The following is a 15,396-nucleotide window of genomic DNA, read 5'->3' as shown; positions in this document are numbered from 1 at the left end:
TTGTCAATATTTCACGGAATGAAAATTTAAAGTTTATGACATGGGCGTCTAATTGTAACACAATGTAGTAAATGGGACTCAATTCGGGCAGTAAACTAGCAAAAACATGCTAATTAAAAAAAGTTTATAGCGACAGCGATTGCATGAATGGCCTGCACGTCTAAAGCTTCTTTGAGGCGTTCAAGTGCAGTATTTACAAGACAAGACAGTGTTTCTGGTCTCTTTATTATTTTCTATTATTGTCTTATTTTTTACTTATTGAAACAGTAAATACTGATTTTCGGGTGATTTTTTTTTCTGGGCTTCATTTTTGCAACATATCGCAGACACAGGGAACAAATGGGATATTGCAGTTCAGATTTCGTGAAGTCAAATCAATGTTCAACAATACACTTGAACATGATGAATGTGGATAAATGCTGAGTAAATATTTAATAACTTGCGAGCTAGGAAGTATATTCAAGCAGAGAACGTATTGTTTGGGTGGGAGGGGGGGGGAGAACTATTGTGTTACCCCCAATAATTTTAGTATGACATCACGATTGTATTTACGCCAGTATACTTAACCATAATTAGGGGCAGGGCTATAATTCCAATATTCCTTGAAATAGAGGTACACATTATTACTGATGACGTCAGACATTCACCATTTCTTTTCGTATTTTATTTTACATGAAATATGAAAATTAATATGTAATTTTTTGATCGTCTTCTCATTATAATGTGAAACAAAATTGATATTGTCATTGGGGTAACCTATTGTGATTCTCTGAAAAATGTCCTTGTCATACTTTTTGTCAAATGAAATAAATCAGGGTATAATTCTCACAATAAAATACAATGGAAATAGTGAGTGACCGACATCATCGACTCTCCCATTCATGACCACGCTGTGCATATAACAGCTTTTTTAAATAAGCGACTATCATAACTTTTATATTTTACATATGATTTATAATGAAATGTCGTTATGATTGCTTGATTTTTCTTGTTGTTATTCAAATAAACACCATGTTAGGAAGCTCCCTCCCCATCCCCTTTAATTAAAACAAAATATGAATGTATCCTGCTGAAAGAAATGGGCGGAAATCCCAGGGGACAGGGAGGACGCGCCCCCTACCCCAAATAGTAGGGGGGGGGGGGACACAATATCAAATGTCCCCCTACTATTTTTGGTCTTTTATGATGGAAAGAAATACATCATCCGAAATCGAAATTAAAAAAATGTACTTTAGACGAAATGATCTTACTTTTTGGGTGAGACCCTTTTTTTGGCTTGTCAAATGTCAAATGTATTTTTGGTCGAAATTACCTTACATTTTGAGAAATAACCTTTTTTTTGCTTGTCAAATTTACCAGCCCCGGGTCCCCCCCCCCCCCGACCTTTGGGGAGAGATTTCCGCCCCTGCTGAAATAGAATACAATACCCGGTTGACTTAGTTAAGTTGATAAATTTACTACAACTTCGTCATACAGGTGCAAAACGAAGGAGTATTCCAACGATCTCCCCAAGACCAGCGTCATCATCTGTTTCACGGAAGAGTCGTGGTCGACCCTCTTACGGACCGTCCATAGCGTGCTCAATCGATCTCCGCCAGAGCTAATCGCCGAGGTCCTCCTGGTCGATGACTTCAGTCAAAGAGGTAAACCGGGTTTACCTCTTAAATCCAATCCCACAGGGAAAGGGGGGATGGCGTAAAGAGCAAATAAATCACTCTTTCCCTTTCCTTTTCTTAAGTTTTCTCCATTTTGTCTCGCCTGTATAGCAGAGCAAGACTGAGGCCGTTCTCATTACGCTTTTTACTGGAAACCGATTCAGGAAACCACTTTGGAAGATCGCTTTGCTATTTTTCCCACTTGATCACACGAAAGTGGTTTTCAAAATCACTTCACGTAAAGCGCTCTTGTTACTATGGAAACGCTCTCAGTGGGGTGACACGTTTCGCGCGAAATTCGAAACCGCAGCATAGGCATTCTACACCTGTCGTGTGGAGTAGCGCGCTCAAAATGTGCGAAGATCGCTTCCCGAAGAACGGTTGTGTCCTCACTTACGCTAAAACCAGTTTAACGAGGGAAAGCGATCGGAGGCTGTTCTCACTCAGTTCCTTAAACTAGTTTAGTGGAAACTAGTTTAGTGGAAACTAGTTTAACGCTAAGTGAGAACGGTCGAAGCGCTCTTGGAAGCGCTCTTCCAAACCAGTTTGGAAGACCACCTCGCGATGTAGTTTTCAAGATCGCTTCGCATCGGAAAAGTGGTTTTAGCGTAAGTGAGGACACAACCGTTCTTCGGGAAGCGATCTTCGCACATTTTGAGCGCGCTACTCCACACGACAGGTGTAGAATGCCTATGCTGTGGTTTCGAATTTCGCGCGAAACGTGTCTCCCCACTGAGAGCGTTTCCATAGCAACAAGAGCGCTATACGTGAAGTGATTTTGAAAACCACTTTCGTGTGATCAAGTGAGAACGCTAGCAAAGCGATCTTCCAAACTGGCTTTCTGAACCGGTTCCCAGTAAACTAGTTTTAGGAACGTAGTGAGAACAGCCTCAAGCGAGGTGGTTTTCCAAACTGGTTTGGAAGATCGCTTCCAAGACCGCTTCGACCGTTCTCACTACGCGTTAAACTAGTTTCCACTAAACTAGTTTCCAGTAAACTAGTTTTAGGAACGTAGTGAGAACAGCCTCTATAGGTGCCGCTTTTCTGACGGTGGTGGCGGCGGCGGCGTCGTCGTCGTCGTCAACATTGAAATCTTAACCAAGGTTAAGTTTTTGAAATGTCCTCATAACTTAAAAGTGTATAAACCTAGTTCATGAAACTTGAACATAAGGGTAATCAGGTATTACTAAATATCCTGCTGGATTTTCAAGTCACATGACCAAGGTCAAAGGTCATTTAGGATCAATGAACTTAGACCATGTTGGGGGAATCAACGTCAAAATCTTAATTAGGTTAAGTTTTTGAAATGCCGTCATAACTTTGAAGTTTATAGATCTAGTTCATGAAACTTAGACATAAGTGTAATGGTATAACACTAAACATCCTGTTTGAGTTTCAAGTCACATGACCAAGGTCAAATATCATCTTGGGTCAACAAACTTTGGCCGTGTTGGGGGTTTTGTTGAATCGCCATCATAACTGTAAAAGTTTATGGATCTAGTTCGTGAAACCTAGACATAAAATCAATAAAGTATCACCAAACATCCTGTGCGAGTTTCAGGCTACATGACCAATGTCAAAGGTCATTTAGGTTCAACGAACTTTGACCATGTTTGTCGTATTTGCTGAATTGATCTATATAGTTCTTGAAACTTAGACATAAGTGTAATCAAGTATCGTTGAACATCCTGCATCTTCTGGCTGTATTTTCTTTTTTAATCTTTCTTTTGTTTTGCATATTTTTTTCTTTTTTCTTTCTTTCTTTCTTTGATCCATTTCACCTTTTTTTCATCTTTGGGACATCCAGAATACCTCAAGGAACAACTTGACAAGTACATGAAGAGATTTCCAAAGGTTAAGGTCGTTCGCCTCGGCCAGCGTGAAGGCCTGATACGCGCCCGGATAATCGGGGCGGAGATGGCCGAGGGACCGGTCCTAACCTTCCTCGATTCGCACGTCGAGTGCAACGTCGGCTGGCTCGAGCCGCTTTTACAGCGTATCCACGACGACAAGACCAACGTAGTATGCCCATCCATCGACGCCATCGACGAGACCACTTTCGGGTACGAACAATAACCACGCCCATTTATGCTATACAGTCAAACCAGCAACGAAACCGACCCCAAGAGTCCGGTTTTATGATTATCCGTCAGTTACTATAGTAACAATGCTTCTCAGCCAATCAAAATCAAGGAAAGTTGTCAGATCTGACATCTTGTACAAAGATGTTAAGAATCGCTCCCCTGACGGATATTTTTACCAATGACATTCAGTCACGTTTTGGAGTCGTTTTCGCTGGTGCAACGGTATACCATTACATTTGAATTATTCCCCTTTTAATATTTCCCAATTCAAATTTTAAATTATATCTATGATTATTAAAATGCTTTACGTAATATATCGATTTCTGATCGTTCTATTCGTTCGCTCGAAAATATGGTACAGTATTCCAAAGTTATCCTTTCAAAGTTAAGGCTACTCTAGAGTCATGGATTATTATTGTCATTGAATTTTTTTCTTATACGCAATACCCAACGTAATACATTGATTTCTGATCGTTCATTTCGCTCGCTCGAATAATTCAAGGAACAGTGATTACAGCATCCAAAATCTAGCCCATCAAAATTCTAGACTCAATTTGTCACCGATTATTTTTGTCATGGTAATTCTTACCTTCAAATTATGACGCATGACAGTGCAATAGCATAAGCAACAGCAGCATGTTTTGAGAATTCCGAATGCAATCTCTATTTTTCAGTTATTCGAACTCGGGACAAGGAATCATTGGTGCTTTTAATTGGGAAATGAGATTCATTTGGAATGCAATGCCCGATTATGAGGCGAGGAGGAGAGAGGACCAATCATGGCCAATCAGGTAATTTATTGGTAATGATGATAATAATGATAATTATGATAATAATAATAATGAAAATGATAATAACAATACGCTACTATAACAACACGTTGTTTAAACTTGCTTAAAATTGCTATTGTTGGTCCCCATGGAAGACCAGTATGGCACATTATTGGTGCAGCTGATAATGGGATTTCTAACTGTCTTTTGTCTTTGACATTTTGCCTTTTATCTTCTTAAGAGCATTAACTTTATGCACATGTCAATGTCGAGAATAATTCATTCCATCATATAATGTTATTCATGTTATTTTTTGTGTTTTTTAAACATATATATGTTGTATAATTTTTTGAGGACGGAAAGAAAACCAATGAGAAATAATCATAATAATTAATATTCTTTCATCTTTATCATCCCAGATCGCCAGCGATGGCGGGCGGTCTGTTTTCCATCGACAAGAGTTTCTTCTACAATATAGGCACCTACGACCCCGGCTTTGATATATGGGGAGCTGAGAACCTCGAACTCTCCTTTAAGGTATACGACATCATTTATGACGTCGTAGTAATATTCCCTTAGAACCGTTTCCGATTCTAAAGAACTGTTTTTCCCCCTTTTCTGCTTCTTTGAAGAAACTTAAGAGGTTGCCAATGTAGGAAAAAGGTTGGTTGATTTACTGGAGTTTGCGCACATAGACATGAGCCTGGGAACGATTTTGAAGAGGGGGTGCTGAATTCGAAATAAAATACAAGCCCCCCCCACCCCCTAGAAAAAAAGGTTCCGCTTGAAAATGAAGGGGATTTTAATCAAATTTCTACATGATTTCTAGTAGCTGCTATAGCTGCCTATGGTGTATAACAGCATCCCCAAAACAGGGCCATGCACACACATTAATTTGAGGGCCAAATTTGTACACTCTAAAAAAATGTTTACCCAATATTGAGTAAAATGGGAACATGCATGTTTGTTGGGTAAAAAGATACCAAATATTTTGTAAATTGTACGCAATGTAGCGTTGAAATTTACCCTTCAAGCATGCATTTTATCAAATATTGGGGGGAAAATTACCCAGCAAACATGCATGTTCCCTTTCTACCCAATATTGGGTAAATTTTTACTCTCTGGTTTTAGAGTGTATATACTTTTGGTGTCTCCAAAGAACATTTTTGCACCAATCACATTGTCGAAAACTGGTAAGAGTTTAAAAAGAAGCTGCTCTTTGTTTGAAATGGAACTGGAAAATTCAGCAAAACCTTAAGAAGACAGAAAGATTATAAGCGAAAAACTGAAGAAGACAGAAAAGCGCAATAACTGTTATTTGTGTTACCTTTTTGTACCATTTATTTATTAATAAAAGATCTGGATGTGCGGCGGCACCCTAGAAATCCATCCTTGTTCTCGCGTGGCGCATATATTCAGGAAGAAACAGCCATATAAATTCCCAGGAGGAAATCTGAAGTAAGTACACATATAATTTTCGCGGCAATGTATTGAAAATGTCATATATACCGGGGTTTTTCAAATCATCACTCTATTGTTCAGAATCGTGCAACAAAATAATAGGTACATCCGTCCAGAAGCACATCAATTTGACTATATTATATGCAGGGCATTAAAATCCATGCATAGATATCAATTCAGAACACTATATTGAGGACCTGTTACATATTCCATTAATAGCAATAGAAAAAAAATATATAAAAGGATCGACTATTACAGATTATTTTGAATTCATATAGCTATCAACTTGATTAGAAAACAAAATCAATCGGTATTGTAATCTGAATGACCTTTGCTAGGTGTTTTCATTTACATTTTAGTATGCAATGCCAAATTTATTAGAAGCATTACTATACACAGAAAAGTAAGGTGTTAGGAATCACACCAGTCGTTGTAAGTGAAGTGTCATATCCTTCGGTGTTGGAATTATTACCTTATCATGAGGTTTAAACACATTCAACACAACATCAAACAGTGCCACAATGGGTGAAAAGGAGATAAGAATAGGAAACGAAACGAAAAGGGTTGAAAAGTGATTTTATTTGTTTAATATAATGTCAAAATCTTTAATCTGTTACGAAATAAGATTATCTTTTTATTTGTTTAGTTATTTATTTTTATTTGTAGTTTTATTTACACAGGGTGGCTTTGTCGGTTTCAAAACTGCTTTCCACAACGGCCCTGTCATAAAATACAATTTGCTATTGTAATCAATATAATTGAATCAGTAATATTTACATAATCAATAGCACAAATTAAATACTCACTTATATATATACATATCTATATAAATATGGAACCCAAACGAATTGGAAAAGACTAACAAACACAAAAATATGCATTAAAATCTAAACAATGAATCAATTAGTTTCAAAATAAACGAAACTCTCAAAAACAAACCCAATAAACGATTTTTTTAAAAAGTAAACAAATCATATGAAGTTCGTCCTAATCCAATAATTAAAATAAAATTAATATCATACTATCACACATTTTTGTTAAAACCAGGCTTTAAAATGACTATTTTCCATCATTTATTTTGATTGTTTTATACGATATACGGTAAATCATAGTTTCCTTCAATGTTGATAATTAAATCCTTATTTAAAAGCATTTAACGACCGACTGTCATTTTTTTTAAGTCCGAAAAATATCCCACAAACGTCATCGTGCCCCCTCAAAATATTTTTCTCACAATAATCTATAACACCGCTGTTTCAGAAGCGTGAAATGCCTGTCATAGACTGAACTGAATGGTGTTATCAAAATAAATCCATCGGTGCTTATTTTTTTCTCCTGATGTATACTAACACCAGTACATACAAGCATAACACAAGTTTGGGTGGACACCAGATATACCCCATGACTTTCAAATGAATAGTGTCCTCAAAATTAATAGGCGTTTATTTATTTTTTCTCCTGATGTATATTAACACCAGAACATACAAGCGTAACACCATGCGGCTGGTTGAAGTTTGGGTGGACGAGCCCTTCAAGCAGATCTTCTACTCCAACAGGCCCGAGCTGATCGGGCAGGAGTACGGCGATGTGTCCGAGCGAATCACGCTACGCAAAGACCTCCAATGCCACGACTTCAAATGGTATCTGGATAATGTTTTTCCCGCCTTAAGAATCCCGGATACAAACGTGCGCGCAAGAGGAGAGGTGAGTGATAATCTTGAAAATTAAACGCCATTTTCTATTTTGGGTTGCTTTCTGGCATGAAAATTACGCGCCATTTTAGTGGTTGTTTTCCAAGTTATCAAAAATAAGGAGTAATTTCAAATTTTCTGTTGTTTTCCAACAGAAAGTCCAAAATTACGTACCAATTCCTATTTTAGATTGTTTTTCCAACATATCCAAAATAGGTTCCATTTCATGTTTTGATTTTTTGAAGAACAAACCCAAATTTTGCGCCGTTCCCTTCTCTTTTTGGTTGTTTTCAGCATAATATCAGAAAATTACGCACCATTTCCTATTTTTTGTTGTTTTCTAATACAGTAATCAAAAAATACGGCGCCATTACCGATTTTAGTTTTCCAGCAAACCGAAAATCAGGCGCCATTCCCTATAATGGGGTTGTTTTCCCACCATATCAGAAGATTAGGTGCCATTTCCTATTTTTGGTTGATTTCAAACCTAACCCAAATTACATGAATTAGGCGACATTTCCCTTTTTTCGGTTGATTTCCAACATCCTTCTCGAAGTAGGCGCCATTTTCTATGTTTGGTTGTTTTTCCAACATATCCCAAAACAGGTGTCATTTTCTTGTTTCAGTTGTTTCCAAAATTCCCAAGCAATCATAGGCGTCATTTCCTTTTTTTCCAACAAAATTATTCCAAAATAGGCGCCAGTTCCATTTTTCCAACACATCTAGAAATAGGCGCCATTTCCTATTCTGTTTTCTTTCCAATATATCAAAAAAATTAAGCGATTTCCTATTTTTGTTGTTTCAAAATTTCCCAAAAGATGCAATTTCCTATTTAGTTGATTCCCAACATATCCAAAAATAGGTGTCATTTCCAATTTTTTTAATTCTTTGTTTTCCAATACATAACAAAAAATCAGCGCCAGTTACATGTCCCCCCATTGTATCCAATAATAAGCGCCATTTCTTAGTTTTCCTTTTCCCAACATATTCCCAAATTAGGCGTCATTTCCTTTTTTCTTCAAAATTTCCAAAAAAAGGAGCCACGTCCTATTTTTTTTTCTTGCTTTTTAAATGTATATAAAAAAATAGACGCCATTTCCACTTTCATAGATTGCTGTTGATACAGAGATATGATTGAAAATTCGATTTTATTATGAATCAAGTCGCCCAAGTTGTTTTGTTTCAAACCAAAATATGTAGACACTGTAAAAACGCTGTTTGAAATTTTAAGCACGTTGTTTAAGATTGTCACCCTAACAACTACTGTTTAAACTGTTTAAACAAGTTGTTAAAAACAGTAAAAACAATTACAAAAAAATTTAAACAACTTGTGAAAGTGTTGGGCTTAAACAACCGTGAACGTGCTTTTTTTTTACTGCGTGTAATCATGCGCAACATGCATGTGAATTTGCACAAAGCAGTGGACCGTCCCCAAGTCGATTATTCTCCCAAGTTGAAATACTTTAAGACCAGGTTATTGAGTTTCTCCTGTATCAAATGTGTATCAGCTGAACAGAGTTTTATGTTCCTTGTAGATTCAACGTACATGACTAAAGTTATCCATGATCTTACATATTCATGTGGTCCTAGATATTCGACATAGGCAGATTCATCATATTACATCGAATGACTCGTAACTCTGGGCCCCGTCTTAAAAAGAGTTAACGATTGATCTATCAACCCCAACTGTATGGAAATCCATCAATCTCATAATTGTTTTCACTGGAAGTTTGCGCCATGTCCTATACAGAGAGAAGCACACTCAATGTTTAAGAAATTGATGAATGTATGAAAATGCAGCACATTAATCTAGAAAATATTTTGAACAAACAAACATGCATTTTATACGTTGATGTCGTTGCGCTGGCTTTCCATAGTTGCGGTTGATCGGATCAATCGTAACTCTTTGTAAGACGGGTCCCTGATATTAGGTTTCTTCTATTTTATCAAGGTCAAGAATGCTTTAACCTTGATGTGCCTTGATTCCATGGGCAAGGGGGTACTGGGAATGTTTCCTTGTCATGGAGAAGGAAATAACCAGGTAAGTTACTGAAAAATAAGTCATTATTCAGGGGCGGATCCGGGATTTTACAAAGGGGGAGGGGCACATTTTTCCGAGGAAAAATTTGACAAGCAAAAAAAAACCGGGTCTTCACTTTCAAAAGCGGGGGGGGGGGGGGGGGGCACTTCTGTTTTGGCGGCATTTTTGCCTTACAAATTTTAATTTTGCTTCTCAAAGGGGGAGGGGGGTCAATGGCCGGTTGTGCCCCCCCCCTGGATCCGCCAGTGACTATAATAAGGAGATCGCATTCTACATGTTCTAAACATGCTAACAATGTTTTTATGTCGTGAAAATGAGAGATGATGTATGTATAACTGTTTGCGTTTGAGTAGGAAGGGGATTGTGGGATTTGTCGATGCCACAGAGAAGAAAACGACCAGGCAACTTACTGAAAATTAACGAAAACCTGAAACTCTTTTATAAAAAAGAAATGACAACTGACAGAGTTACAATTAATGATAACGAAGTCTCTTTACTCTGTAATCAATGTCTGAAAATGGCGTTTAAGTGATCTAATCCCAAAGAGATTACAGGCCTACATTCATTAATACTCGGAATAACTTCAAACCAATGATAAGGGAATATTTTTGTTTCTGATGATAATGATAATAATCCATTTATTTAAAAACAAAAGGTACATACGCTATGATCAATAAGTGTAATGTATTAAATGCTATAGGGCCTTTAGCGATTGCATTTGCGATAAGCATTCATTTATTTTATTTGTATGTTTTTGTTTGTTTTTGCTTTGTAATATACAGCATTTCACTTTAACTTGGGACGATGCTTTGGAACATAAAGGTCAATGTCTGACCAAGACTCCATTTCCCGGTCGGGTCCGGATGGCCAACTGCCAGAAGACAAGTTCTCTTCGCCTTGTACATACTAAGGTAGGTGGAAACCAGCTTTTATATAGAGGGAAAGTTCACCTTGGTGATAGTTTGGTTCTAATAAAAGTAGATAATTTAGATAAAAATAGGTGAAGGTTTGAAGAAAGTCCGTCAGAGACTCGGCTGTTACTTTAGTCTTTATTACACTATTCGGTGACATGTTCAATCTCTACGGTGCAATTTGAGACCTCATGGTATGGTGTTCTCTCTGATACATCCGCCGTTTCGGAGGATTTTTTATTTTCATTTTCTTACTTTTTCGGATTTTACAACTGTATGTTCTCTTCTTGGAGGGAGAGAGGAGTTGCCGCGAAGCCGGACGGAAGTGTCAGCGGAGTATCGTGAACGAAATAGACTGATGTTTTGTCTAGGTGTTCTATTGACACCAACTGGGGTCATTTTAAAAACACAGTGTGTACAGTGCAGTAAAAGTATATCATACTCTCATTTCATCTTTTCAATCTTATTTATCATTTAGGTGCAAGGCCGGTACTTTCCTCTCCCATTGACTTTGTACGCGGGTTCCGGGCCGAGGCCAAGACCGGCAAAATGCTGTATCGAGGCCGGCCCCCGGGACTACACTACATCCCTGCCATTAACCCTTTCTCTCTCGCTCTTCATTGCAGGGAGGAACCATACAAGACTCGGGTACTGGGAAATGCCTTGACATTAGCACGGATCACACCATGGCTGTGTTCAACCATTGCACAGGGACCACGGCACAGAAATGGAGCTTTTCACGGTACTACAACAGAAAAGGGCACGCACTTCCATGAGGGTCCGCCGGGGAAGTGTTCACTCGATTTTTTTTTAAATGCCACAGTCACACTGCCAAAACCGTATCCCAGACCGACCAAAGATGTAATAAAGCGCTTTTTGCCTGAGAATACAAAGCGCTGCTATTACTACCCCGGCTTTAGCTCGAGCTACCATCACCGGCGCTCAGTGTACGCAAGGAATTAATCCTGCCGGGTACCCATTCACCCCACCTGGGTCGAGTGCAGCACAGTGCGGATAAATTTCTTGCTGAAGCAAAACACGCCATGGTTAGTATTCGAACCCACGACCCTCTGTTTGAAAGGCGAGAGTCAGAACCACTAGACCACGACGCGCCCGCAAATGTAAATGATATACCATTGGTCGGTTTGGGGTTGGTTTCGTTGGTGTAAGCTAGAATCTGGTAAAGAAAATGAATCACGAAAAAAAACTACGGGCGGAGAGCGTGCAAGTGATTTTCTTCAGCGCGGAGCAGGTTCACCCGAAAGTGCAGATAAACTTGGAGTTAAACATGACCAGGGAATTTAGAGTAGATTAACCTGACTATCCGGAAGCAGGCTGCGATGATGACGTCACGAAAACAATGATTGATATGTTAGTCGGTTGCGTTTAAGCGATTTTTAGCGACCTTGAAGGTTCTTCAGAATCGCATTTCCGTGCTTTTAGAAGATAACCTTTTAGCTTTTCATTTGTGTTTTGAAAGTACTACCGATGAAAGGTCTTTTGTAGGCAATCGTGTCTTATATTCTACATTATGTGTTATGATCATCGCTTTAAAAAGTATAAAGTCTGAGACGTTTTTTGTCAATCGAACCAATACAATAAAAATAAGAAATTTTCTGTAAGAAATATACATCATAGTAAAATATGTAAATATCTTAATGTCTGCAAAAATAAATTGCAAACAAACGTGATTAGACCACACTTTTTTCATGTGCAATTTTAATATACATATTGACAATTTAAAAAGCCTTATTATGATTACTTGTTATTTACCAATTTGCTGACGTTCTAATTTTATAGACACATTCCGAAGAGAAAAAGCTTGCAGTAGAAATATATAGTTTTTATATTGATGTCAAGGCAGATTTAAATATACACAGTAAATCTGTTGAGTTATTTGGTGTACATATAGGAGACCACATCAGCCATTATAATCCGGAGTTAAATTGTTGGTGTTAATCAAACACATATGGGTGTTATTACAACACCTTACATTTTACACTCTTTGGTGTTATGTTCAATATTTTGGGTGTCATTTAAGCAACTCTGGGTGTGGTCTTCTAGGTACACCAATTGGTGTGAGTTTTAGCTCCTAAGTTCTTAAAATGTATGTGAACATTTATTTCATAAGCTGGGGTAGATAATAGATAATCACTAATTTGACCGGGACCCTGTTACACAAAAACTTACTCTACAAAACAGTGGTGTTAGCAGTCTAGACTAGGTGTGCTATTCACAGAACATCGTATTGTTTACAGAAATAGTTAACTGATTAATCGTGCAGTTATTTGTTAGATTGATTTTACAGAGTTCTTGATGCAATCAAAGTAAAATAAATCAACCCAATACAATTTTTATGATCGATTAGAAAATGCAGTCGTTTTTGCCCGTTTATCATTTACTGTTTATTATACGCAGTTTATATACGCGTGTTTTGTTGAAAAAAAGTTGTAATTCATAAACGTGTTTGATGTAATATTTATGTCCAAATTAAGTGCAATTTCAACTGAGGAACTGTTATTTTGAAGGAAAATTATCAGTACTTTGTGTAAACATGGTTATGTATCATGATGAAATATTGTAAATATTTTGATAACGATGATAATAATACTGAATTTGAATTTATATTTTGAACCTTTTTTGTAGATTAAGTTAACATTGTTCATTTAGTTTTCTTTTTTTTCTCATTTTCAACAAAACAGTATATTATCCATTGAAATGCCATTAGAATAAACAACTGAAGAATGAAACAAACCTGCAATACATACAAACATATCAAGGAAACTATAATTATTTGCAAATCAGATGGATTATGAAATGCTGTAGCTTAAAACACTGTTGGAAATGAATAAGTCCACTTTAAAGCTGTGCTTGTAAATCATTGCATTCTTGCCCGGATACTTAAAAAGAAACCCACACATTTATCTATGTATTTTTATAATCAAATGTGATTATGATTGGGTTGATCTTTAAAGCCTAATATATGCCCTAAAACTGTAATGATGCGGAGTATATAGGCCTATAGACATTTTAGAATGAAAGTGATGCGGACTATAATGTTAGTCTGGGCCTGCATGATGCAGACCAAAAATCATGAGTTAGGCCATTCCACAGAAGGGAGACCTTTGAAGGACCGTTGAAAAACAACATTGGCAAGGTCTTAAAGCAGTCTCCAAGATCACTGAAATTTGTCATCTCTGTGGAATGGCTTTGGAATGTGGAAAGACCCCTCAAAGAACTCAAAAAGACTGACTGATACTTCTTTGGCTTAGAATTGTCCTATAGGGATCTTTCAATGGTCTTTCAGAGTTCTTTTATGCAACAATCAGAATCCTTTCCATAGACGTTTCCTGGTCTTTCAGTGATCTTTCAATGATTTTTGAATGATCTCTCATGAGTCTTTCAGCGATCTCCGCAAAAATCTACAGAGACTGTCGAAAGATCATGGAAAGACTAATAAGAACTTTGAAAGTTTATCAAGACAATACTGAAAGACTGCTAAAGACCATCAAAAGATCATTTTTCCTGAAAGACTGTGCTGAATTGTTTCAAAAAGTTCTGGAGATCATGAAGACCACAAAGACCACTGAAAGATCAATCGGGAATCGTGAAAGACCTTCGAGATCTTTGAAAGTTCATTGAAGGACTCTTAAAAAATCAAGCAAGTTTCTTGGTCTTACAGCGATCTTTCAGAGTTCTTGCTCTCTGTGAAATGGGGGTTTTACTGAAAACGGTATAAGATGGTAGGCTAGGGGCTTTAGGGGCTTTTATCAGTACACCATAGATATACATTGCCTAAGTTTAGTGGTGTAATGAGCCAAAAAAATGAGGAGGGCAGATATGGCGTTTCGAGCAAAATTACTTACGAGATTTTACGTTTAAAAGAACACCAATAGGTATGCGAGTTTTATTCTGCACTGTTTTCTTCACCGAATAAACGATATTTTGTCTGATCATTGTCACATGCATGGGAGTCCATTTGGAATTGGTTTGGTTGATTAGTTTTGTTTCATTGAATCCTATTTTATAGCGTTCTATTCCTGTATCACTTTAATAATATAGGGTATTTATATTGCGCACATATCCACCTTGTTAGGTGCTCAAGGCGCTCCTATATTACCCGGCTAAGCTAGGCGTTCATAGCGCACACAGCTGTTTAAGGAATTACTTCCTACCGGTACCCATTTACCTCACCTGGGTTGAGTGTAGCACATTGTGGATCAGTTTCCTGCTGAAGGAAATTACGCCATGGCTGGGATTCGAACCCACGACCCTCTGTTTCAAAGTCCGAAGACTAATCCACTGGGCCACAACGCTCCACTTTAATTCCCCAACATTCCTATCCAGGACCAGATTTGAATTGTCATTCATTGTTTTTGCTCATTCCATTAGAATTCATTTTTTGTTTGCTTGTCTCATTTTGTCTTCCATAACACGAAGTGCATCGGTGTTCATGGCGATAAAAAACCCTAACGATTATCAGTTTTTTCTCTTGATTTGTCTCTTCCAAGAAAATTTACGTTTCACTTTATCAAGACATAGCAAAAACAATTTTAAAGTGCATTTATGGGTGTGAATATAAGTGCAACTTTGTCAAAATTATGTTTGGATGCGGATCGGATCCGGATAGGATGCGGCGTATTTCGATTCAAGAAAGGTCGACCAGAATAAACCCCGTTATTATTTTGAGTTTGCTTTTTGGAGGACCCGATCCGCACTTCATCTCATTTTTTTCTTAATTCATGAACGAAATCTAAAAGACACCGAGGTATGTTTTGAATTG

General features: G+C 37.5%; 1 protein-coding gene across 1 annotated transcript in view; it reads left to right on the top strand.

The window, feature by feature from the left end:
• The window catches only part of LOC129275137 (polypeptide N-acetylgalactosaminyltransferase 13-like), a 30,996-nt gene extending 17,481 nt beyond the window's left edge, over positions 1 to 13,515 (top strand). The window contains exons 4-12 of the mRNA XM_064108658.1: positions 1,477 to 1,643; positions 3,463 to 3,718; positions 4,414 to 4,530; positions 4,929 to 5,046; positions 5,867 to 5,967; positions 7,449 to 7,674; positions 9,613 to 9,702; positions 10,485 to 10,613; positions 11,240 to 13,515. Coding sequence (XP_063964728.1) covers positions 1,477 to 1,643; positions 3,463 to 3,718; positions 4,414 to 4,530; positions 4,929 to 5,046; positions 5,867 to 5,967; positions 7,449 to 7,674; positions 9,613 to 9,702; positions 10,485 to 10,613; positions 11,240 to 11,389 — 1,354 coding nt within the window. The 3' untranslated portion in view covers positions 11,390 to 13,515. The remainder of the gene's footprint in view (positions 1 to 1,476; positions 1,644 to 3,462; positions 3,719 to 4,413; positions 4,531 to 4,928; positions 5,047 to 5,866; positions 5,968 to 7,448; positions 7,675 to 9,612; positions 9,703 to 10,484; positions 10,614 to 11,239) is intronic.
• The last annotated feature ends 1,881 nt before the right edge of the window (positions 13,516 to 15,396 follow it).

This window comes from Lytechinus pictus, chromosome 13 (assembly GCF_037042905.1).
Source record: "Lytechinus pictus isolate F3 Inbred chromosome 13, Lp3.0, whole genome shotgun sequence".
Lineage (NCBI taxonomy): Eukaryota > Metazoa > Echinodermata > Echinoidea > Temnopleuroida > Toxopneustidae > Lytechinus > Lytechinus pictus.
This window is presented reverse-complemented; position numbering and strand designations above follow the sequence as displayed.